General features: G+C 40.3%; 2 protein-coding genes and 1 long non-coding RNA gene across 3 annotated transcripts in view; 1 reads left to right on the top strand and 2 right to left on the bottom strand.

Annotated features, from left to right (window-relative positions):
- Positions 1-6,435: 6,435 nt before the first annotated feature.
- LOC146509081 (protein rapunzel-like) lies at positions 6,436-16,634 on the bottom strand. The gene is made up of 3 exons (XM_085177236.1): positions 16,513-16,634; positions 13,675-14,171; positions 6,436-13,582 (listed from the first exon to the last, which is right to left on the bottom strand). Exons 2-3 carry the CDS (start codon positions 14,166-14,168, stop codon positions 12,892-12,894), a joined length of 1,185 nt encoding a protein of 394 aa, XP_085033362.1. The 5' UTR covers positions 14,169-14,171; positions 16,513-16,634; the 3' UTR covers positions 6,436-12,891.
- A 206-nt stretch (positions 16,635-16,840) lies between these two features.
- LOC146509078 (uncharacterized) overlaps positions 16,841-25,814 on the top strand; it is a 32,024-nt gene continuing 23,050 nt past the window's right edge. The window contains exons 1-3 of the long non-coding RNA XR_014876843.1: positions 16,841-16,972; positions 17,480-17,577; positions 25,113-25,180. This is a non-coding gene — a long non-coding RNA (uncharacterized LOC146509078). The remainder of the gene's footprint in view (positions 16,973-17,479; positions 17,578-25,112; positions 25,181-25,814) is intronic.
- rpz (rapunzel) lies at positions 19,327-22,065 on the bottom strand. The gene has a single exon (XM_085177242.1). The coding sequence runs from the start codon at positions 22,063-22,065 to the stop codon at positions 21,382-21,384; it is 684 nt and encodes a 227-aa protein (XP_085033368.1). The 3' UTR covers positions 19,327-21,381.

Below are 25,814 nucleotides of genomic sequence, written 5' to 3'. Positions count from 1 at the left end.
ACGACAACAACAAAAGGCCTCTCTCACCCAGGAAACACGCAGAGCGAGAGCGTCACCCTGTAACCATGGCAACCGTAACGCTGCCGCCTGGAACAACAGAACGTAGCTGTCAAACAAAACCCAAACAGTCCTGACCCGCCACAATATGAAACAGGAAAGTACCGCCGTGTAATCCATTTATTTCAACAAAGTAACTGTATTCTAAATACCACCTTTTTAAACGGTAACTGTAACGGAATACAGTTACTCATATTTTGTATTTTAAATACGTAACGGCGGTACATGTATTCCGTTACTCCCCAACACTGGCCATGGTGTCTACATTTCAGGGGTTTTAATGCGGTTGGATCATTGAAAATGAGCGGAGATGGAGAGAATAAGTTCTTCTATGAAAAGACTATTGGAGACTTCATTGCAAAAAGAATATTCTGGAGAATTAAATGAGAGTTTTTGTTATTTTGGGTTTTTTATGAACAGAGAATTTGACCCGTGATACAAAGACATTTGTATAATTTAATTCAACAATTTAAAGGGATCATCACTTTAATGGCACGTGATGGCGGTGCCTGAGAGATCAGCAGCTTCATCCTCCGGGGTGATGGCTTTCTGTACAAAACATCAAATTTGCTAAAATATTTCACCCCTCGCCAAAGCAGTGCACTGAGCAGCCAACTTGTGCCTTGCATGCAGCTTGTTTGGGTTAAAACACACTTACATATAAACACCATCTTGAGCCTGGAATTTCAGAGATGCCTGAAATTTCTCTATTTCTTTATCTAAATGTCCTTCAGGGAGGTTTTGTGATGAAGTCAGCCCAGAATGTCAGCACACACTGTATTTGCACAGGAATGTGTCCAGTGTGGGTTTTGGAGCTCACGTCTGCATTCTGAGTAATGTTGGGTTTCCCCTCACTGGTCCAGATGCTTCCAGGTCACAGAGAAGCGGGCATAAAGAGACAGACTGAAGCATCTCTTTGGTCTAAATAAGTCAAGAGAGAGCAAGGACAGAGGAACAAGTACTTCCTCACTTCATGTTCATGGAAAATGAAAGCGACCCAGCAGCTACCAGTTCCCCTTTGCTCATTTTCAATAGTAATAATATGCTTAACCTGAACCATGTGGACAAAGTTGTTGCTTTGAGACATTTTAGTGTCTCAGATTAATCTGAGGTTTAATAATTAACAATAACCACATTCAGTGGACCAAAACGTTGGAGTCAAACCCTTATCTATCCCCAGCCTTCTTTTTATTGAGCTGGTGTGTACAGTTTTTACAGGATCACCATATAACAGAAGTGAACTTTGCCCAGTCTGAGTCACATACCAACAATCTGTATGCACAACAGGGACTCTGGTGGCCATCTGGCTGTCCTCCTTGATAAAAATCCATCTGTTGCTCAAGCAGATCGATACAAACTCGAGTTGGATTTAAGGAAATAGATGGGGAATCACAGGCTGAAAGTAGGCAGCGTATTGATTGCAAGCAAATTCACCTCAAGTCAATAATTGCCCTTCTACAAACTGAGCCAAACCACCTTCAAGCTCCATGTAAATTGGAAATCCAATTACTTCTTGTGGCATTTCACTCAATCGTTTAGTTTTACTACTAATTCTCTGAAAACCTCAAAAAACTTGTTCTGTAGTTGGTTTACAGTTACTTTGGTCATTACAGCCTCCTGTTGGGTTTCACTGACTTCTGAAAGGTTTTGCAGTTGGGAGCTGTGAAAGGAAACGACAATTAGACATCATATGTATTTTTCCATGCAAAGTTTCGGGGTCTTAAAAATGAAACTAACAAACAGGATAGGAAATGACCACGGTAAGTCACTGATCTCTCTGCAGATGCATAAATAAGCCTGGGGGACAATTTGTACTCTTCCAGACCCTCCCTGAATGTTGAGGTTACACATCACCATGCTCTGCCTGGCTCCTAAATTATACTGTTGCTTAAAGAAACCACAGTGTGATTGCTACAGAATCCCCTCCCACACTAACTAAAATAGACTGTTCCTTCAAAATCTGCTTTAACAAAGTGGATCGGTGCAAAAGAACGTCTGCTAAGTCTTCTCCCGTTTTTTTCATAAATATATCAGAAAGAAAATCAAATTTCTGAGAGGAAAACAAACTTTCCATTTTATCAGAAAAAAGTATCAGATAACACACAATGTATGAGAAAAAATCCTAAATTTAAAATGTTTGATTTTAATAACGTGTGTGTTACTTCCTGTTTTATTCTCTTAGTTCCCGTCTCTCGTGAGCATTCAGTTTTGTTTTTTCTGTCTCATTAGTCAGATTCAGTTTACCTGTTCCCAGGTGTGTTCCAGTTTGCTGGTTACCTCGTGTGTATTTAAGGCCTTAGTTTTACTTCAGTCCCTTGTTGTGATCTCTCCTCATGTTCCCTTCTGTCTGTCAATGTCAGTTTTTCCAGTTAGTGTGCTGCAGCTCTGCTCTGCCTTATGTTTTGTTAAAGCTGCCAGAAAAGTTGTGATTTGAGTTCACGTTTGTTTGCAGAGTCCACTTCCTGCTTGCAACACAACCGGCCGATGACACGCAACTATGAGCAAGTCACTAATAAATTACTTATGAACCTACTGCCTGCAGTCTTTGGACTGTGGCAGGAATCCAGAGTACTCCGACGCAGCAAGAACACAGAAAGACCCACCAGATTGGATTTGAGCCCATGACCATCTTCACGTGACGGAACAATGCTAACTGCTGCACTGCCCTAAAAAAAATATTTTAGCATGATTGTGGCAAAAATAAGATTTATGAGAATAAAACTCACAGATTTATTAAAACAAATTAATATATTTATGAGGGAAGAAATTTCTTTTTTTTACCAGATCTAAAAAATCAGGAGACAAACATTATATTAACTTAAATCTTACACAAATACATATGAAAGTTAAACAGTTATTTTGGGGTAGAGTTATCAGTTATCAAGAATTCAGATTTTTCAGTTATTCTAAACTGGAGGTCTTCATGCTGGTATTTCCCTGAGGCCCTTAAACCATTAAGGTTGCGCCTGCATCTGATTCCCTGCATTTGTTGGTCTTCTCATGAGGATTAGAGGGATTATCCCACTGAAGGCAATAGCTCCCTGTGACGTGGCATTTCCTGGTTTTCCTCTTTTTCATTTCCCCTTTCTCACGCTTTTACTCATTTACCTCCCACTCCCTCGGGATCATGATACACAACTTCACCGCCCCCCTCTCTTATGACCATGCTGCACAGCCACACTCACCTACTGCTGTTACAGATTTGGCAAAAGAAAGAGGATGTGCTTTTTTTAGTCAACATCAAAGTTTCTTTAGAACTATAAAAGCATCACTGCTTTCTGTCAGCACATTAAAACCAGCGACTAATCCAAGAAATGTTTCAAATGACTGATGTCCCGATTCGTGATTGAGGTGTGAGACAAACGACTGCTGGTCCAAGTGCGTCAAAACAATGATTTTATTAAACACATGTGTGGAGGAAATACACCATCACAATCCTCAGCATAAATCCCCCCAAATAAGCATACTTAAAATGTCTTTATATGTCAGGGTATAATGCCGCCTCATGTGTCAAAGCAGATACACAACATGCAGCTCCTCTGCTGACAACCTTTGACACACACTCAACAAGACATTTTCTCCGTCTCCACGCCAGGTGCTTCCTGTTGATCGTCTTATTCTCGCTTATCTCTGGAACATCAGCAACACATTCTACAAAAACTGTTACTTATGCATGCACAAAATGTAGTTACAAGCAAAATGTGTCTTAACTCTACCCTAGAAATGAATCTATGTACTGTCTGTGTATGCAGGCGAACTGTCTCACCTCACCAGATAAAGCTTGTAACCTCTTACCAGACAGAAGGCCAACTCTTCTATGAACACATTTTTGCAATATGTGTAATAACATGATTGAAACTACATGTGTAATATATTGAATAAATGTTTTAATCAAATGCCACTACTCAAAGCTTAATAAAAAAGATATAAGAGAATAAACATGATATAAAATGATATAATCTCCACACTGACAGTCAGTACATTCTGTACAAGTGTCCTTTTTTCTTTGTTTCTCATAAGATTGAAAACTTCTCCAGCTTTTGTTGGGTTAGCTTATCTATTTAACAATCAGGGGACATGTGGCTAAAGAGCTGTAGATCACAATTAAGCAAACATAGTTAAGTCAGCAACAGAAACACAGAGTAAAAGCAAAAGAACAGATTCACTTTCTGAGATTCTTCATTACTTAAAGGGTCACTGACCTGCTGCAAAGGAATCTGAGGTTCTGTATGAGTGCGCGAGGGGGGGGGGTTCAGACTGCAACATGCTGGGGGTTTGAGTGAGACAACATGGGGCCTTGCAGAGGGAGACTGGTATCAGAGGAGAAAAGAGAGTGTTGGAAGACGGGAGGGAAATGTTGAGGCATTGCAGATGGCCAAGACACGTGTTCACCACCCAGTAGATTTCCATTTAAAAGGTTTTCTGACAGATGGATTCCCCAGATGCATTCAGACTCTTAAAGTCCTTTGCAGATCTATAAAACCTGCAACAATATGTTAAAACATGCACATAAAAGCTGCAACAACTCTACAGTGAAGTAATGTATAGTCAGGAATTGTATGCAGAGATTTTTAAACACTTATTGTTGGAAAACACTAAGAATTCTTGTGTAACAAACAAAAATAATTGTAATACCAACGCCTGCTTCCTCAAAGGGGATTGTTTGATTGTTGGGGTTTTCGCTGTATTACTGCAGGGTCTTTAAGTTAATATACAGAGTATAATATACAACCGACTGTTGTTGTGGCAACAGTTTGCACTCAAATAAAACTGAACTGAAAACTTTGAAACTGACCCTGCTTGGCACGAGTGTTGGTACGAGACTTTCCAGGCATGAGACGTTACCATCCCGTACATTTTTTTCATAAACTGAAAAATTTGTGAATCTGTGTCGACTATCAAACAAACATCAACTAAAATACTAATCCTAAAAATCTTCTAACATGTTACAGAAACATAATTCAAGCGAAAAAGGTAATTATTTAAGATATATTATAAATAAACTATATTATGAATACAACAAGTGTAAGCCTTCTGTTAATGAGCTTTACATATTTGAAAGTTGCACCACTTATTTATTCCTCTTTCCAGATGAAGCTTATTTAATATCTAATTATAAATAATAAAATACAAGCTTGTAATTTTGGTAAATTCTGAATATTTTTTTAATTCTGAAAATTTTAATACTGTGTTGTTTTTGTTTGTTTGTTTGCTTTTGTTTGCATATCATATTACATTTATGTACTTTTAATTTGAAATGTTTGTTTTTGGAGTTTGCAGCACACTCATATGTTTATAAGAAGATCTCACCTTAATACCTGTGAGCAGCTAGCTACATTTCTAAAGGTAGAACTTGGTCAACAGCATTAGTCTTTGGGTTTGTTTACCTCCTGCTTGAGAGAAAATAAACTTTAGCTAAATGACCCATACTACATTTGAGTGTGTAGACCTAGCTGCACGGCTGTGCATTTCTAATATGTGGCTAACTGTGGCTAGCAGCTGCATATTGCCTGAAGTAACAGACGTGGCATGGCATTCCTACATGGTTAGCTGTACCTTTGTGCATGTGTCAAATGCCACCTTTATGTGGCCTCTATGTTGAATCCTATACCTTGAGATCCACAATCATAGAATAGCCCATGTTGCTTATGATATTTGGTATCACTACACAGAGGTTAATAGAGCAAAAATTAGGAGTTATGCATTTATTGACTGACTCCTCACATCTGTCTTTTTCTGACAGACCCTCTTTACTCTTTATAAAAAACTGACTAGCTTTCATGGTATTTTTGTTTCCGACTTTGGAATTATATTCTTTGATTGTTGTTGTTCATGGTTTGCTTTTCTTTAGTCTCAGTGATCTTCGTTCTCCCTCTCTTAGTGTTTATCTCAGCCTGTGTTTAGTCTCGGTCTCCCTCTCTGGGCCTTTCCTGCGTTCCTCGTTTCTTGTTTCTGTGTTCATTCATCTCCCGTGTCTCTCCGGTCGGTCGTCGCTCCTTGTCAAGTCCGTGTCTCCATGCCGGTTTCCTGTTTTATTTTGATAGTTCCTTGTCCTGTGTTCCTGTCTAAATGCCTAGTTCTCAGTTCTAAGTTTGTTTTCTTGTGGTCTAGTTTAAGTTCTAGTTTCCCATTGTTTCAGTTCTTAATTCCCATGTTCAGGGTTTTGGTTTGTTTTTTCTGGGTTTATTTTATGGAGGTTTTTCCAGCAATAAAGCCGCTGTGTTCATTTAACTTCCCGTGTTTTGAGTCCTATTAGTTTGTGGAAGACTTCAAACTGGATAACTGACAGAAGACAGCAAGCGATGCAACCTTGGTCACAGTCAGAAGGTACCCATGCTTTTTCATGAGTTTCACTCAACCACTGCCCATAATTGTCTAAGTTATATCGTACGGTAGTAAGAACACTTTAAACTAAAGCACAGAGACCGTAAACAAATAAGAAAAATGTGTCCTGAAGTCAAAAATGAAAAGAGAAGTAGGATCGTTTTCTCAGACTTTTATAGACCCAGACTTTTACTGCATCCAGAGTCACTGCCCCCTACTGGTCAGAATTCAGATCCTTCACATTGACTTCAGCACCATTAAAAAAACTCAGTTCTTGGCTCTGGGTTCGGACCTGCAGTCGGTGTGCCACTGAACAAATGTTTTAATGCTTTTTATTGAATTAGTCCACTCAGAGAGCAGCAGGCTGGTCGATGGGCCACTCGGACTGATGGGTAATACCATTATCCTGCGTGGACAGGATTGGCAGACACCGCCTCACAGCGCTATCCTACCATCCATCGATTGACTGTCTCCTCCAGGGACAGCCTGATGTTAGCCTCCATCCAGTCTTTCATTTGTTTATGAAATATTGATATTGGCTGGTATCTCCTCTTGGAGATGAGGAAAGTCAGCCTGATGGAAAGGACTGTGTTAGAGGAGTTTTTGTTTAGGGAGGTTTGTAAACTGATTTTCAAGTTAATTATTATTTCCGGAATTTCGCCATGAAGGTTTTTTGTTTTATAAAGTCATATTTCCGCTGTTAAAAGTCCCTTAATGAGTCACAGCCTGTAGGAGCAGCAGAGAAAAGGGAAATGTCTGCAAATATTTCCTCTTAACCCTGTGAGCCCTGCTATAAGTCATCATCTGTGATAACTGAACATGTAGTTTGGTTGTTTTTCTTAGAAAAAAAAAAGGTGGGGGGCGGGGGTCTAAAGTCTGGGCAATCATTGTAACTGACTTGCATAATTTAGTACATGCTTCCAAAGCATGGCGTTAAGGCTGGGCTTTGGGTCCATGACGACTTTAATCTCAAATGGTAAAAGTCAGTTTAAAATGGTGAGAGAAATGAAATGTTCACCAGATACTGAAACAGAAAACGCTTTGAACTGTACATGGACGATGACAAATGGGTGAAAAAGCAATTTATTTGAAATCGTGGCAGCAACAGACTGTTTTTGGAACAGTTACCTTCAGATCTGTTTGTTGATAGCGCCCTCTGTCTGCAAACCACCGCTAGTACCACCATATTTCCATATTTCACTCTTTCATTCTTAAAATCTTGCGTTAACCTCCTTTCAACCGCAAAACACTACAAGTCTGACTGCTGCAAGATGCCAGCTGGTCAGTAAACAGATGCTTCCACATAATGACAGCCAGGATTGACTGTTTACCGCAGCAAGAGCCTTTTATGCAGGAGAAGAGCCTCTCGGATCAATAGTTGTTACCTCGGCAAAGCCCACACAACCACTAATGAATCCACTGCCTTACAGTGCCGGCTGCATCTGCTTTCCATTTCTCCGCAGGGGAGAAAACCAAGGAAATGTTAAATACTGCTGGTGGTCATGTTAATTTTAACATCCAAATCCAGCCACCACAGAGGAAAACAACAAAAAAGGGAATATAAAATGACTGTTTTAAATTTAAATTGAGCACAATAACAACAGACAAACCGGTCTGTTATCCGTCAGCAGACGCAGGTGTAATGTTAGCAAGCTTGTTGTTTGTTTTATTGTGTGTTGTCGTTTCAGTGGTCTGCACACAGAGACTGGTTCTGTGAGTGTTTGAGGGCTGCACTGTTGTCTGGCACACCCATCCGCCCGTCTGCTCCACGTTTTCTGTTTTTTCAGCGCCAGATCAAAGGTGGTAAAACTGTTAGTCACCTGTCTGGGATTTGTAATGACAAAAAGGCTTTGTGCCAGCGAAGTAGCAGGTGGAGTGTTTAGCATCACGGGGAAGTCTGTCATACGTTTTCCTTTGTTTTGTTTTTGTTCTCCAGCATTTTGATTTAGAGTGAAGACGTTTGTGGTTTAAGGCTATTTATAGGGTGTTCTCATCCATATTAAATGACGACTGCAGATCTTAAACAGTGACAGGTACAAGATGTGCCCAACAAGAAACAATCCCAATCTAAAACCTGTTTTTTCTGTTTGTTTGTTTTACTTAAAGTTTAAAAGTTAAGTTGATACCACTGCCAAGCTTAACATCTTAGCTTAACCCCCTAAGACCTGAACTCTTTAATTGCATGCATTTTTAATTTCTCTTTGCTATTTGGCACAATTGAGTAAAGATGTGCAAAACTCTTTATTTGGTGTGTGAACGCAGCAGCATTTTTCCTGAGTACAAAAACAAAATGAGAAACAACAATTGTGGCCCTTTCAACAATATGGCTCAGTTCTCCATCAGCTGTCCATCTGCATCTTAAGGATAAAGGTCACTCTTTCGAGGATGCCAATGTTCACATTTTGGACAGAGAGGACAGATGGTTTGAAAGAGGAGTGAAAGAAGCATCTATGTCCACTGTGAGCGACCATCTTTGAACAGAGGCGGTGGTTTACGACACCAACTCTCTGCCATCTATAATCCAGTTTTGAGTTCCCTCCCCAGACGCCTTAACGTCCACTCACATCCTGGGCCATCTGACCTCAGGAAATCACATGATAAGGTGGGGCCAGGTTTCACAATGAGCTCACCTGAAACCCTGGCTGATTGGGACCCACACCCAGTTTCACACCTTGGCTCAGGTGATCATTTTGTCCCTCTTTGGGGGGGAAACTCCCACTGGGTTTAAATCTGGGACTCTCCACCATTTGACCCAAGAACTGAAGAAGCTTCTCGGATGAAGGTGAAACGTCTTCAAGCAACTTAAAGAAGTCCAGACGCTTTTCTTTGCAAGCTCCTTTGACTATGAAGCTACAGTCTCGAGACGGTTTTCTTTGGGGTAGCATTTAGGGTTCAAACAGGGGGAAACTGAGGGAAACTGTTCAACTTTAATAAACTGCTCATTAAAACCTCTTAATCTTCTTTCCTAAAATGCCAATTAGAAATGTAATGATTATGTGTCAGATTACTTTTTTGTTTTAGGACAAATAAAGTGCTGGTTTACTAATTAATTTGAGAAATGTTCAAAGCTTTGGAGAAGACTGCTCACGCTCTTTTACTCTTGCATCCAATCAGGATTTCCACCAGTGGAAAATGATCACAGCATCCAGCCTAGACCTCATCGATCGGTCTTAGACATATGAACAAAATAAGGAATGTGGCTATTGTTATTAGAATAGCAAAAAATAGTAAATCTGAAGTGCAACACACATTGCACACTATGATCAATTTATTATCAATTTCTATATAATTCAACTTAATAAATGAATAAGTTTCTTCATGTTGACTTCATGAAGCCCTGATGTTGGGAAAAACACTCATCACAGAATTGAATCCTCTTACACAGGTCACATTGGAGTCCTCGTCTGTCTCTACTTTACTTTTACTTCTGCATTTTTTTTTATTTTCATTTTATTTTTTTGAACTTGACTCATTTTTGATTTTATTCTAGTTCTGATCTTGTCTGATGTTTCCTCCCCCACAGTCGGCACCCTAACAGTCTCTGAAATCGATTTAATTAGGCTTTTCTATACGTAATTCTTTAATTAGCTTTTTTTATATACATCAGTTTGATCAGCTGAATTATCAGTTGTTTCCCTTTGAACACAGTCTACTTCCTGCTGCACTGCACTGGGTCTTAGGAACAGCGCTTGATGGATTCTGACAGGCTTGATTTACGACACACAAGCCGAGCAGCTAAAGACCCTGCAGATCCACTGAGATATGACATGAAGGGCATCTCCACCCGCGCTGCACCTACTCGGAGCATTATGACTGATACCATCCTGCTAAGTCAAGCACTTTGCTGCTCGTCTGCAGGATATTAGCTCAGCCAAAGGTTATTCATGGACTATCAAAGCAGAGCTGCAGTCAGGAAATGCTGACTTATGTGTAAATATCAATTCAATTAGCCAGAGTCTGTGTTGCTGAGGGTGCACTGCTTCGGTTTAATGGGCACAGGCACTAACAGTGCTACATAAATCACATTTATACAAGAAAAGGGAGACAGATATTAGATTACACGTGTTTACACATCCATTTGCTTTTTCTTTTTACTCATTAATTATCATAAAGCATAAAAAGACACGCTAGCATTCATTATCCACTAATTTTGTTAACCCTCTCAGGCTCAAATGAAACTTTTTGTTGCTAATGCACAACCAAGTCCTGCAGTGGTTCTTCTGAGTAAAAAAAAACTCATAAAATATGTATGTGGGGTAATCAGGTTGTTAGTTTTTAACTGTTACAAATCGGCAACGCCTGCCTGGAGAGGGTTAAGATGGTTTGGTATGAGTAACAAAGCAGATGCGGTTTAAGCAAGCAATAGTTTTTATCTAAATGCCGTGGATTTAAAAAAAACAAACTGAGTTCATAAAAATTTCCTGGGAAAATCTTTGGTTGATTTTTAAATTTCAGACAAAACAACTGAATATTTAATGTCAGGAACAGATGAAGTAAATTGCATTGAAATAGGTGAAGTGATACATAAAACATAAATGATGTGAAGCAGTTAACTCGTGTTGTTATGTTTAGGCAGAGCACTGGTCGGCAGTGTGCGTCTGGTTCGACATCGAGGGCTTTCACTGTGTTTAGAACACAAGGCACATTGTCGTGTTTCCAACCTTCAAGCCTCTTGTTTTTCACGCCTGAAAAAGTAACCTCCCCGCTCCCTGTCAGGGTTATGTAGGCCAGCCTGCTGAGCACGGACAAAAAGGGAGCCGAGAGCTGCAGATGCAGCCTCAGCAAAACCATCTCCTGAAAGCTGTAAGTAGGTAGAGAAGCCGTTTCTCAAGGGAGACGGTGTTATTACTGCATGCAGCTGAGGTCAAATGCTTTTGAAGTAAACTGTTAGACATGTAGCAATACAGTTTGTAATATGCAAGTGATTTTAAAGAGCTATAACTACGTTTATGTAGAAAATATCCGAGAGTATCTAAGAGCTCGTGCAGCTCTGCAAGAAGTGCATTTGTGGTTATATTATTTTAACAAAACATTAAAACGTGAAACATTTTCTGAACGAGCTGCATTGATCGGATGTTTTCCAATATTGATTCTAACGTGTCGGTTTGGGTGATGGCGTACGCAGAGCACTGATCCAGTCATGTGTAGCTCTAATGTAGGAGTGTCAAATCAATTCTGTTCTCAAATGGGCTTTACTGTAAAACTATGGCGTAACTCATTCAGAAAAAAACACCTCTAGACTAAAAAAGGAAGATTTTAAAACATAAGCTGCATTCTGAAATCTTTCACATTTATTAAACCTTCCATTCACAACATGAATGTTAAAAATAAGTGCAACAGTGACAGTTTGATTCTGTCACTGCAAACAAACCCTACAGCTGAAATTAAAAGAATTGTTGTATTAAATGTAGTTTCAGTCAGAGATGCTGGTGCATCTCCGTTTGCATAGAAGCAACGTAATTATTTGCCAACAAAAGTGCTTTGTAATATTTTCAACTTGTAAACGTATTCTTTAATGTGTAGATCGACTGGAAATAATCAGCAAGAATATGAGTAAATCTCCCCACACGACTAATGCATTAGGTCTGGGCTTAATACCTGAAAATGCTTCGTTTGTGTTAGGGATGCAACGATACCAATTTTTTCAAACCGATACGATACCGATACTTGGATCTGAGTACTTGCCGATACTGAGTACAAAAACCGATACTTCTACCACACACACACACAAATACAATGAATTGGAAGACAGGTTTTATTTTATTCTCTGCCGATAAAAAATAAAATCGTAATAAAAATGACCACAAAAAAATTTCAAGTGAAAAATAAGCACTTCTGTTAAATTAATTGTTAAAATTATTAGTAATTTAACAAAATATCACTGAACTATTGGCACTGTCTCGAGCTTTCAGAATAATAAATAAACACTTCTGTTTGGAATAAAATAAATACAAATTAGGTTTGAGAATAAAATAAACTTTTAAATTATTGCAGAGTGTCCAATTTCATATCGCGGCTCGAGTATGCCCGTGGATTTTCTCTTGACATTTTTCATCGCTTTTCCAAAACCTGAGTTAAAGTTGGCTGTTCCACACTGCTGACATTTTGCTTAGCCTAGCTACAGCAGCCTCCAGTTTCTCTTTTTTATCTGGAGCCGCCAGTCTCACTCGTCTAACCCTGTGCCTGTTTAGCGCGGGATGTCCCCCTAGTGGCCAATCTACAACAGAAATGACAAGCCACCCTCTGATTAATGAAATAAGTTAGTATCGGTTCATGGTATCGGTTAACTTTTACGAGTATGAGTACACACACATTTTACAGTATCGGCCCCGATACCCGATACCAGTATCGGTATCGGTGCATCCCTAGTTTGTGTGATTGGTGTTAATATAAATTATCTGATGATCAATGCAGTGTATCATCAATTTTTCCTTCAGCAACAAAAATGTTAAGTGTCTTCATTCGGATAAATCTTTCTGCCTTAAAATCTTAAAGCCTGGATTATCAGCTCTACTCCGAGTGCACACACACAGCCACATTCTTGTGCCTCTCCCAGTAATGACAGTCTTCCGGAAAGCTCCACGCAGCCGCCGACTCCTTGTGACGACTGACTGCGTGAACAACAAACCCGCTCAGCTGCTTCTCCAACACCTCCACCACAGCTGGGGCGTTTCCCTTCTTCCCCTGACCCTCCATCACCTGCCTGATGCAGTCGTGGGGCACGGGCTGCGGTTTGGTGCTGAAGGACACCACCAGGTTGATGTTGTTCACCTGGAGCACTTCGAACCAGTTCTGCCCTGCCACGTGGTGAAAATGCTCTCCTGCTCGCCAGTTTCGATAGGTGCTGCTTGAATGGTTGATCAGCCGCACTGACCAGCTGACCCAGTCGTACTTTTTCACCAAGAACTCCAAAAGCTGCTGAGTCGAATCCTGAAGATTCTCTTCGTGGTTTTCCTTCAGGAGGCGTTCGGTGTCTAATTTTGCTTGTTCTGGGAAAGCAGCAATGCAAGACTCGATGGCTGACTTCATCCTGGATTCAACTTCTTCAATTTTCCTGCTCCACTCTTGGATTTTTTCCTGCTCTTCTTCTTGGCCCTGTGTTAAGGCACAGTGACCCAGAAGAGCAATCAGACCCAAGCAGAGAAGCTCCTTCATCCGAACACAGAAATCTTCCAGAAGGCGGCGGTTTCGTGCCACATACCTACAACACAGAAGAGCAGTTTCATCATACAAAATATGCAGTGGTGATTTGTAAATCCAGAAGCATAAATGTGACAAAATGCAACAATTTACCTTTCTACCACATCTAAAACGGGCTCTCCAAAGCAGTTAGTCCCCATGAGAGCATCACAGAGCACAAGCAGGTTCTTCTCTCCTCCAGTTTTGGCAAAGTGCTCCAAAAAAAGTCTCTTCTTCACCTCCCTAAACTGCTCTTTTGCTTCCAGTATATCCATATACTTCCTAAACTGGTTCCGAATGTTCTCCTCAACAGAGAAGTACTGGGAGTCCAGTCTTCCCTTCTTGAGCTCACAGTCGATGTCTTCCAGCTGACTCGAGAGCACGTCAAGTTTGTTCTTTACTGTCAGGAACTGTTCTTTCACATAGAAGACCTCTTTGCTCTGAACATTATCTAAGGCCAGACGCAGGACAGGAGCAGCAGCCTCGCAAAGAGGAAAGAGCTCGCCCACAGCACTGGCCAGCACCTCGGCCCCCCTCTGAAACATATCCATCACTGCCTCAATGGCCTCCTTCTTCTGGGCCACAACCTTCTCCAGTGGATTAGTCATGTTCTGGGATACAGAGAAGCAAAATGTGTCAAACATAGAAACGTAGAAATTAAGCGGCGATTCTTTATGCTGTTATCATAATCATACAAATAATGATAATATATCTTTCCATCTATGGTCTTCATTAGGATGAGGAGAAAGTGGTCATTTAACTAGTAGTGCAGTAGTCAAAGATTAGATCTGATGGTCTGAATATAAATCTCTGCACCATGAAAATACTTTTCCAGTTTTTTTGTTAGTTTTCTGAAAAATTCCCACACTGTGAATGAAAAGTTCCTTTTGTTGTGCAAAGAGTCTGTTGGAAGAGAGAAAGGGCCAAGGGAGAAAGGATGGAAAAGTCCAAGCACGCGTGGGATTCTACATTTTGCACTCTGTTCACATAAGATAAGATAAGATAAGATAAAACTTTATTAATCCCTCGGTGGGTTCCTCTGGGAAATTCGGTTTCCAAAAGCACAGCACCGACAGAAGTTACAGAATAATATATATATATACACACACACATATATAAATACAGAGACATATATAAATAAAATATATGAAGGGGATAAATATAATAAATAGGAATAAAAATAAAAATACAAGTGAATTGCACATTTCAAGTATTGAGGTCTATTGCACCGTTGACTATTAACAGAAGTATTGCACAAAAGGTAATTGCACAGTGAAGAGAAGAGGCACTACAGCTTAGTTGTTCCCCCCTCCTTTGTCCCCCTGTTTCCCCTCCCTCTCCCCTCCAGAGAGGAGTTAAACAGTCTGATCTTGTCTACATGTTTACATATGTTGTGATATGGCACTATATAAATAAAAATCAATTTAACTGTTCAGACCAAAAGTTGTTGAACGGCTTGCTTAGATGAAAAAAATCCAGCTTCAGCAAATAATTCTCTTCAGACTGTTATGGTTTCATAACCTGGATTTACCAAGAATTAAAAATGGAAATATGATCCAACTTCCCCTTTATAAAGAGAGCAGAAAAGGGCGGTAGCTTGCAGAAGAGTACAGAACATTTCTAACTTCTGGAAATGTTACTGTTCCAGCTGTTGGCTGTACTTTTAAAGGCGATGGTTCCCCCACCGGCTGTTAGATGAGAATAATTATAGAGCGCAAAATGGTCCAATGCAAAGTGAAGCTTTGTGTTGGTCAGAACACACTATTTGACACATTAAGTTTGTTTTGTTGCCATATTATTTATAGAAAATCAATTTCCAGATTTGTTAGCAATTTGTTGCAGACCCCTGGGGGTCCCTGGTCCTTACTCTGAAAGCCACGTCTGTATCTGCGTTTAATATTAAGACAGCAGATGTTGCAGGAACAAAGCTCAACTGAACTGCATGTGTGTGAAAATGAAGGACACTGGTGTTGCTTTCAAATAAAAGCTTTAACGTTACCTGATTAGTAATTGTAGTGTGTTCACTGAATGTAAGAGCAGTGATGCTCTTACATTAAACTGTAGACAGTATTAAACTGTAGACAGTTTAATACTGTGTTGCTTCACACTGGTAAGGACCTTTTTTCGAAATATATTAAAGCCAACTCTCTATATTTGTTTTGTAAATAGTAGAAAAGATCAATTTGATGCTATAAATACACATTTTCTGACAAACAAGTCAAATGACATTGCTGAATGCTTGTTATTTTAAAAATATGTCACTGAATTATTATTATTATTTAATCTTATGTCAAAGACTCTTTCTTTCAGAAGTGGAGGAGAGATGCGATGTCAGAAATCTGAGTTCAAGATAAAATTCAGTATTTTCAGAGCATGGTTTGGCTCTGATGGGCACCATTATGTCCTTGGATTTCATTTCATTTTTTAAACTACGCATCCAAAAGGATAGATGATGATGTCATGTGAACAAAATGGGGGCCTGGATGAGAAGATGCCCTTGGCTCTGACTCATTTCCACTCAGATCAAGGCCAAACCATGTTTAAAAACCCGCTTTCATCTTTCAGTCTGACGTGTATGAATTACTGTGCAATCCCAGTTCAGACGCTATTTGTGTCTGAACTCGAATCTGCGTCACCGACAACCTGCGACAAATCATTTTGTTTACATTTTAAAAGGCCTCGTAATTTGTTGTATTAATAAAGACAAACATGAGATAAGATACCAACTATGAACAACAAGGTTTAAGTAAATATTCTAAGGATGGGAATTCATGTGCCCGAACTGAACCATTTCTATCTGCCATGCGCGCTCAAAAGAAATGCGCAACGTGGATCTTTTTACGCGCAAATGCCCTCAGAGGATCGGACACACCTTGGAGCATGTTAACCCTTCTGATGAGGGAGGAAGATAAACATTCATGACATTCTTATAGTAACAGTGTTTTTCTGTACCTGAATGAAATGCTTCTACTGCTCCTTCACGGCTGATAAGCTCCAACAGCTGCAGACACGTTTCCCCCCCTTCAAGTTTGAGAAAATTCCCACGGTTCTCTCATGCACTGCTGAGAAGGGTCCAAAACCGGACTGAGAGCGGAGATGCGCATTGAATGCCTGCAAAGGGGGAGAGAGCGCGCGAGAAGGAGAGATAGATGGAAAGAGAGAGAGGAGGAGGAGGAGGAGAGCGCAAAACTGCGCAGGGTGAAATGTGCGGTGGGTCCATTTTCTTTTCAGTCAGGTCACCATGACTGGAAGGTTTAACTTCTTCAACAGAACGGAAATTAATCAAACTGTTTTTCTAGTGGGCGTTTCTTCTTCTTCTTCTTCTTGTTCTGGGGCAGCGTTCGTGCACACTTGTCGCAGATATTTCACCATTTTATGCCTCAGCTGCTGTGAAAATGATCCAGAAGTTGAGGTAAGACGATGGAAAAACTGTTGTCTTTTGTCTCTTTAGCGTCTGAATACGATGCACTGATTTTCCTTTCCACCCCAACCGCGTTAACGAATTTATTTGACCTTCTGCAGTTTTAGAAACCCCAATGCTCAGAGCCTTTAAGAGCTTTGATACTGCTGTGAAAATGTTATCACGGTAAAGGATATTTTAAATAATCAGCGAGGGGAATCTGACAACTACCCACCGTGTATTTTTAGAACTACTGCGCATCACTATGTCATCATTTTCTGTTCAGATTTGCCATAAATTTATATACATCCGTGAAACATCTCTTATAAACTAAAGACCATATGTTGTCATTTTTCATCATTCTCATGAGGCTGAGATTAAATTAAACCTCACACACCCGCCTTTTCAGTGCGCACACGACGCGCCCTGAGCGCCGAGGCTAAAACATCATATGTACGGATTCATTCTCGCTGTGACGGAGAGCTCTTGCAGTTTTTAAATAATACAAATTTTCTTTAGATTCTTCGAAAGGACCTCGTGTCACGAAGAGGGGAGAAGAAAAAGCTCCATCACACGACAGAGGATGTGCGTCGGTGGTTCATTAATCTGCAGCGCAGGTAAGCGCCTCAAAATCTTTGTGTCTCAGTAATCCGCACTGCAAATGCCCGTAATGCGCATTTTCCTGTTTTGATCCCCCAACACTGAGCTGTGAGTCAAACCTGTTCATCTGGATAATAATGCATGAGGGCCATACCAGAGGGACTTAAGCTCGGCGATGCGCCCTGCTTACCTCACCTGAGGCGATTTTTTTTCACTCGTTTGTAAATTAATTTCGGGTTTTCCTGCAGAGTTATTTGGCCTCTAAAAATGGAAACAGCTTTTATTAGGCTGACAGCTTTGATACACAGATATGACTCCGTGGACCCTGAAGGAGCGCCGAGAAAACAGGTGTAATGGTGACACAAGTGAAGTACTAACGCCCTCTTGCGTACAAATGAGTAAACTGCACTTCAGTTTACGCCTCTTTGCTGCTCAGAGGAACCGTAATAACAAAGTTCTTATTCATAGCTAAAATTAAACGAGGTATAACTTGTTTTCGGGGAAATTTACACGTTTTGTAAGGAGATGCTGATGATTGATGGTTTTGATTTTATGTATTTGGACAAAATAACAAAAACTCAAAAAATGTTAAATACATTAAAAAATGTCAACATTATTAAAGAGTAAAATATTCACTAAAATGGAAAAAACAAAACAATAATTCATGTCACAGATACTTTACTAAAGAGCGTTTTATTTTCAGTTTTGATCTTTTTTTATTTAGTTTTGTGCTCTACACACATTAATGTAACTGAGCAATGACCTTTCTTTGTACATCTTTAACAATATATCTAAAATCTCATTTTTGGGACCAAAAACATTCTTTTAATGGCATTAAATTTATTACATTTGTGTTCCCACAACACATTTTCTTAGTTTATACATTTTAAATGCCACATTTATTACACATCTAAACCAGTTCTTTGGCTAGTTCAGCATTTTTAGACGACAAAAGAGTCAAAGAAATAAAATAAATAACTAAAAACTGCTGAAAAAAAATTCTTTAAATAAATTCCAAACCTTTTCTACTTTGGAAGTGCTTTCCATCAGATTGCAGAACCTTGTTGTAGAAAGTAACTCACATCCAGTACTGATGACTATACTGGGAAAAAGGTCAGGGCTCTGTGCAGGCCAGCTAAGTCCTCCTACATCCAACAGAGACTCAAAAAGACTAACTTTGCCAACCTTCTAAGTAAATATAATCAGCAAATCTGCTGTTCCATCCACGAATATCAGAAAATAGGTTAATTCAGTTATAAATAGGTTTCTAGTCTTATTGTAGCTTTGTCTTTTATTATGACGTTTGGTAAATGGTCTGTATTTGTAAAGCGCTTTACACTAAACACAATCATTCACCCATTCACACACACTGGTGATGGCAGCTACAGTGTAGCCACAGCCACCCTCATGTTCTGCTGTAAACTGCAAAACCTGTGACGCTGCGGTGACCTGTAATGTTCTCCCTTTGGCTGTAGAGGGCGACAGATTAACCTGATCGTGTCACCTGCTTTTTTCACAGCAGTTTAACTCAGAAAAGAGCCTGTTAGAGCAAATCAAAATGCAGGATAACAGATGAGCTTTAACAAAAAAATGATGCGTCCCATAAATAAAGGGAAGTCTGGTCACCTGTATGTGCAAATTACTCAGTTACACGCACACTTTCATAGTGGCAGGAGCTTATTAACATAAGAAAACAGACTTTTTCTTAATCACAAACACACCGATCCATTGTTAATGCTGTGAAATAATTCAGTATGCCAAGTCAGTATTATTGATTGTTTATTTATGGTGCATATACAATCAGGCATCAAATTTGCAGAACAAAAAGAAAACATGTTCACATACAGGGCATACCAAAAAGAGGGCCACATGATCTCCCAAACTATCAACAGAATTTTAACTATATTTACGTAGCATATAGTGTCGTAACAAGATGGCGGCAAACTGCAACAGAACCATAAACCAGTCTGTAACAGAGTCTGTGTTTAAAAAGTAGGAGAAAAGTATGGCTATATATATATATATATATATATATATATATTAAAAAATAATTTTAACTGAGGTGTTACTGGATAACTTCTCCAACAAACACTGTGACAACTGACACTGTTCTAATGCAGTAAACCCACCAACCATCTGATACTCTTGGCATCACCAGTTTTCTAGAAAAATAAGAGAAATTGTTCAAAACATAAAGACTGCATTAAAACAAACCCCTTAATAAAAACACAAAAAAAACGGGACATTCAGGCACTGTTGTTCAGACAGGAAAGGACACAAAACGCTAAAAATGATACATAGTTGCTCAGGATGGCCTTAAAGAAAATGACGGCTCAACAGATGTTAAAAACCTCCCACCAAAGAAACCCTCGGATATCTCCTTACATACTTGGTGCATTTCCTGCATCGCTAAAAAGCTGTAGTGCACATTAAATAGAAAGTAAGAGTTGCACAGCTGCACAGAACGAGAGCTCAAATAGCACAGGTGTGTATTACAGGTCGGGGAAACTGAACTGCAGCCGTTGCTTCATTTGACCTCATAAAATGGTAAATTATGACATATTCAGTGCTTCTTGCTCCAGTGAACTGCTCGTTATTGGCAGGTGTAGCGCTGCGTGAAAAATCTGTAGTGTCTCAATGCTTCAAATATTTTCTGCACTCGGGGAAGAAAATAAAGAACTCAGCACAGCAGCATCACTTTAGTGTAAAATAAACTTAACGTAAGAACAAGACAGACACATTTGTTTGATAATTTGCTTAAGATGACACGATTGATTATATTCAATAAAGGATTATATCACAGTAGTCGGTTATTAGATTCATAGATATGAGGCTTTGAGATGCTTGTCTCTAGTTCTAGTTGAACTCTTTCATCTGAAGGCTGGTTTCTCCTGCCGTCACACTGATTTTCTCGTAGTGTAATATATTTTCACAAAGTGCATTTGGCTGGAATAGACTGCATGGAAAGCTCTGCAATAGATTACGTGTAAATATGCAGCTGATGCACTGACAGTCAGTTCTCATTCCAAAGGTTTCAGATGCTTCTGTTCATTTTCCCGCAAAGCCACCAGACTCTCCCAGAGAGCAGACGTGAACGAGCGCTGGTTAAAGCTATAACGAGGCGTCAGACGTCACATACGGATACTTGTGAAGGACACTTTAGTGTCACATTTAAACACACTGGGTAGGGCTGTATTTGATACCAAACTAAGATTGCGGCGCTCAAAGAATCCTGAACAGAAATTTCAGAGACACATGTGCAACTTCAATGGTGGGAAAGATTTTTCTTATGTTTCTTAAATGTTTTGTTTTTTAAATCAGGTTAGACTGGTCCCAGATAAATAACCACAGGGACTTTGCTTAAACTAAGCCAAGTGCAAATTAATCAGCAAGCAAAAATGTCCGATGAAGGACATGAACTAAAGTCTTCTATCTGGCAAAGTGTGGCACACCTTGTGTGAGCAGCTGAGAACGGGAGTATTTGATGCCCTGGAATGAAAAAAACTTACTTTTTAATGTTTTTTGTATAATTATTTGTGTGCAACAGGATGATTAATAGATCTTTTCTTGCCATGAGCTGAAACCACTGCAGTAACATTTTTTTAAAGTTGAGGAATCAGCCAGTGGATGTGAAAGCAGCAGGAAACGGCCATGCTCACGCCTCACACACAGCTCACATGTGCAGCGATCACCAGGCTTTTAAAGCAGTGAAGGGAGACGTTGTCATTGGGAGAGAAAACGAAAGAAGGAATGTGGACCGGCGAGTCCGAAAAGTGAAGAAAAGCACTGACGAAGCAGAGACGACGACTCGTCGCGGTTCTTCACTTGCACCTGCTGAGAGCTTCCTGCATTTTCTCCTGTACGTGCTCCATCTTCTCCGCCCACTCCTCGCTCAGGCCCTCCTCGTCGTCTCCGATGACGGCCGCGTACCCCATGAGGGCGATGAGCCCGATGCAGAACAGGTAGGTGAGGCGCGTGCACAGTCGCTCCATTGTCTGCCGATCGCCTTGCGAGTATTTCAAGTAGACCTCCAGGATGGGTCTACTGAACAGCTTGCGTTTCCCCACCACGCCGTCGTACAGCGTGTGCAGGTTCTGGTCGCCCAGATCGTTGGCGTAACTCTCCTCAAAGTCGTCTTTCTTGCGCTCGCGGTGCTCCGGCCGCGCCTCCACCATCTCCATGAACTTTCTGAACTGGTGCTTCAGGTTCTCTTCGACCTGGTTGTACTGGCCGTCCAGCGTTTCCTTCTTGATCTGCACGAGCGTGCTGCGGTTCAGCTGGGAGAGCTGGTCCAGCCCTCGGTTGACTGACGCAAACTCGCGCTTCAGAGTACGAATGTCCTCATCGTCGATGTGGTGCAGCACCACCCGGATCAGGGAACCGGCAACGCCGAAGATGGGGTTGACTACAGCGGCAGCTGAAGAGATGGTGGCCACACACTGAAGCACTTTGACCAGACCCTGCTTCAGCTTGGCCTTCTCCTCGATGATCTCCTCATCCATCATGGCTGAGGTGCAGGTGCTGAGGTCAGAGTCAGGAAGTGGGACGTGATCTGTGACAGTTAGAGATTAGATTACATGTTTGAATTTACTGTGACATAAATATACTCTTGTGCTTTAGATTTCCCTGATCTTTAGTTGGTACATTCAATATTTTTCTTAAACAAAGATAAGAAAACACCGTCTATTTTGTTGAGTTAGCTAAAGAAGAGGATTTCAAGCCTCTCAGGGCAGCGACCCTGGTTTGCAGTGGGCTTTGTGTCACTTGATGAGACTGACATGAGAGGACGTTATCGACATAATGTGCTTGTTTTATTATCAGAAGTTTCTGGCTATGAGTCAGAGAGCCATGGATCTAAAAGGTGAACATACAAAATTTAAAAAGGCAAACATAAGGAATTATGTTTTCATTATTCTGCTCATTTCCAACTCTTATTCTTAGCCTTTACCAGAGCAGCTTTGCATGATCCACAGTTTTAAATGGTTCGTGTTTATCTTGTGTAGCTCCCTCAGTTCACAGTCAGTCTAACTGTCCCCAACCGAACAACAGCCAGTGGGTGGTGCGTGTGTGGTTATCACCAAAGCTGCATACCTGAGTGGAGCAGGGATATCTGCTCTCACTGATATCCACTAGGATGGATTTTAAGTGAGATTTTAAAGTAGTTTTACTTTTAATAAAACATATTTAGGCTCCCATGTATGACATTCATGTAAAATTTAATGAATATATTAATAAAGAAAAAAGCTTATTGTTTCAGTCTGAGGCAAAGACATAAAATGTCCTGATCATGGTTGGTGATATGACCAAAAGCTCATATCCCGATATTAAGACATCTAGATAACGATAACGATATAAATCACAAAAATTTTAATTTTTTTTTTAATTTTCTGTAAATTCTTTGAATCTCGGGCAGCTCGACTTGCGTGAAGTGTTTCCAGCTGCGCGTCGTGTAGTCGACTGTTTTAACCGATGCATGAAACGATACATTTTTAGACATAAGTTGTAACGGACGCCATTTTCTTTGTGAGTATTTATTACACGGCGTGCTGCGGGGAAAAGCCTGTTCTAACGTTTGAGTCTAAGGTTTATTTTTTTAGCTTTTTTACTTCTCATCTGTAAATAATCTGCATCTTTCACGTGATTCAGTTAATTTTGAAAAGTCTCAACAGGATCTTGAGCTTTATTGTGAAAGGTTTATGTGGAAAATAAACAATGGTGGGTGGTTTTACCGTCGTTGTTGCTAACGACAACGCTTAAAAACAGGCGCTTGTCCGTCAGTCGTGTGGTTATATTAAATATAAGAGAAAGAGAGAACTTTAAGAAATTAATATAGCCACTACAGTGACCATCAAAACATGAAAAAATATATATATAATATGCCGTAAACAGTTTATTTTGCGACACCACGAAACAAACGACAGCATAAAATGAAACGATAGACATTTTTATATCGTTATATCGAACAGCCCTAGTTGGTGTTATTATGCTGGGTGACCAGTCAACAATTTGTAGTACACTAATTAAATATAATGCTGTATAAACACATTTAAGTGATGCTAAACTGCAAAAGAATGCAGTGAAATATAATTTATGTCATAGAAGCCTAGTGTGGATCCTTCATTCATCATCATAATAATAATAAATGTCCCCTGGCTGTGATTCACCAGGCAAATTGTGTGTAGCAGAAGTCTAACATGTCAGCTGTTTGATAGAAAAGCAGCATTTATTTACAGCTGCCGCTCGCTGTGCTGTGACGGCCGCAGAAAACAAGCATTTCATGGCAGTTTCACAGAGTTTCCAACGTGACAGAGGACTGTTGTGTGTCGACAGTGACACAAAGGTGCTGCTGAAGCTTACATCAAATTTCCTCTCTTCAAGTTCACACTGGAACAATGAGAATATGGATGCTGGTCCTGATGAAGATGATTCCTGAAACAAAAGACAGAGAGATTCAGACGGCACGCTTGGATCCAACAAAGACGTCTCATGTTACTGATTCTGAACCAGGAAGTAAACAGATTTTTGTCCCTCGCTGGCTACAGTTTTCAGCAGTGAAGGAGTTAACAGCTTCTCTCTCTTTCAGCTGCATTCAGCACCAGGCTGCTCTCTCTGTGTTCCTATGGCCCGAGCAGATAGCTCCTCAGAGGCAAACAGGACGCGCACCGAGACGGCCGGAGTAGCTTCAGGGCGGGACAGAGACGCTCTTCAGCCGCAGTACAGGAACAAAAACAAACGTGGCACGGCCGACTGAGCTGACAAACCCGTTATTGTGTAACAGCAGCTTCTCTGGAAGTGCTTTCAGTCTTCAGTTCAGAGGAAGATTGTGGAAGTTTAAAGTTTAAACCGACTGCTGTAAAGAGCTGATGACGTCCGGTTGTTATTAACAGAACTATATGTGGGTGTTTTCTACAAAGACTGCGCGCTCAGCCCTCTCATTTTCCTGTAATCATGGCGTCTCAAACTAACATAGCTAATCACATCAGCGGCGCTGTGGTGACCAGAAGGCTGAGCGAGTGGAAACAGGCCCCACACTCACTGCACAGTCTCGTTCCTGTCCTTGTAAATCCCCGTGACCACCAGGGGGGGGCGGTAATATGCCCACAATAAAAACACAGCCCATGGCAACCATCCCTCTGATTTCAGCACCACCACTGTGGACTAAAAGCACTGACGCTCACTTTTAACCCTTTAGCTTTAGGATAACTTTAAATGTTCAGTTTAAATGCTTGTAATCAGCAAAAGTAACAGGAAACAATCGACTAATCTAAGTACTTGTGAAACCTGCACTTAGAAAATCACGTTGAATGATTTTAGAGCTTTCTTAAATGTCATTTTTTCAGGAATTTACAATTTTTAAGTGGTTAGTTTTTTTCATTTTTTGGCTGAAATACATTTTTTCTGTCAGTAAACGTCCCTCCACTTTCTGTTTTCCTACCATGACGTTGATAAAAGGCCAATTCTGCTTCATTTTTGGTATCTGATGGCAATTAAATCCTCCTAAATTTGCACTGATGTCGTATTGTGTCTCCAACCTGTGTCCTTAATTTCACAGAAGGTGATCTGGAGGACAAGATGCCCCATTTCGCAACATAATACAACAACCTGCACGAGGCGATGAAGGTAATGAAAGGGTTAACTGCAGTTTTAAAGCTTTGATTATTTAATACTACAGCAAAATGTGAAGTCGTTTTTATAATCTGAGCTGTATTAATAACAAACTCAGTGAATTGTGCACCAATAAAGGAGCACATGACTGCTGTGCTTCTATTAGCGACATTAAATTAACCCTTTGTGTTAATGAAATTAATCTTATGTTGACCTTTGACCTTTTCTTAGCAAGCGGTCTCCATCATTCTAAGATATTTGTAGTCATTTGAAGAAGAAACTCAATCATATTTAAGTATATAAGTTTAGGACAATTAATAAAACTCCTAATTAAATGTGAACAAAGTGGAGAAGCTAAAGCTCGTGAGGTTAACGCCTTCTGAAAGGGTTAACCAATCAGTGCTGAGTGGCAGCGTGGCCCTTACAGCCAGCGGGCTGCACACTTCTCAGGAGCTGACAGAAAGCTGTGATTCAGCAGTTGTGACTCAGCTTCTGCATTAATGTGCGTCTGTGCAGAAACCAGCAAAGGAACAATTAGAATAATTGTATTTATTTATTTATTTTTACTTTTAAAGAAACATTTGGCGACACCTTGTAACCAAAGCAGCTCTGTGACGTAATCAGGAAATGTCAGACGGCTCTCACCTGT

This window comes from Neolamprologus multifasciatus, chromosome 11 (assembly GCF_963576455.1).
Source record: "Neolamprologus multifasciatus chromosome 11, fNeoMul1.2, whole genome shotgun sequence".
Classification (NCBI taxonomy): Eukaryota; Metazoa; Chordata; class Actinopteri; order Cichliformes; family Cichlidae; genus Neolamprologus; species Neolamprologus multifasciatus.
This window is presented reverse-complemented; position numbering and strand designations above follow the sequence as displayed.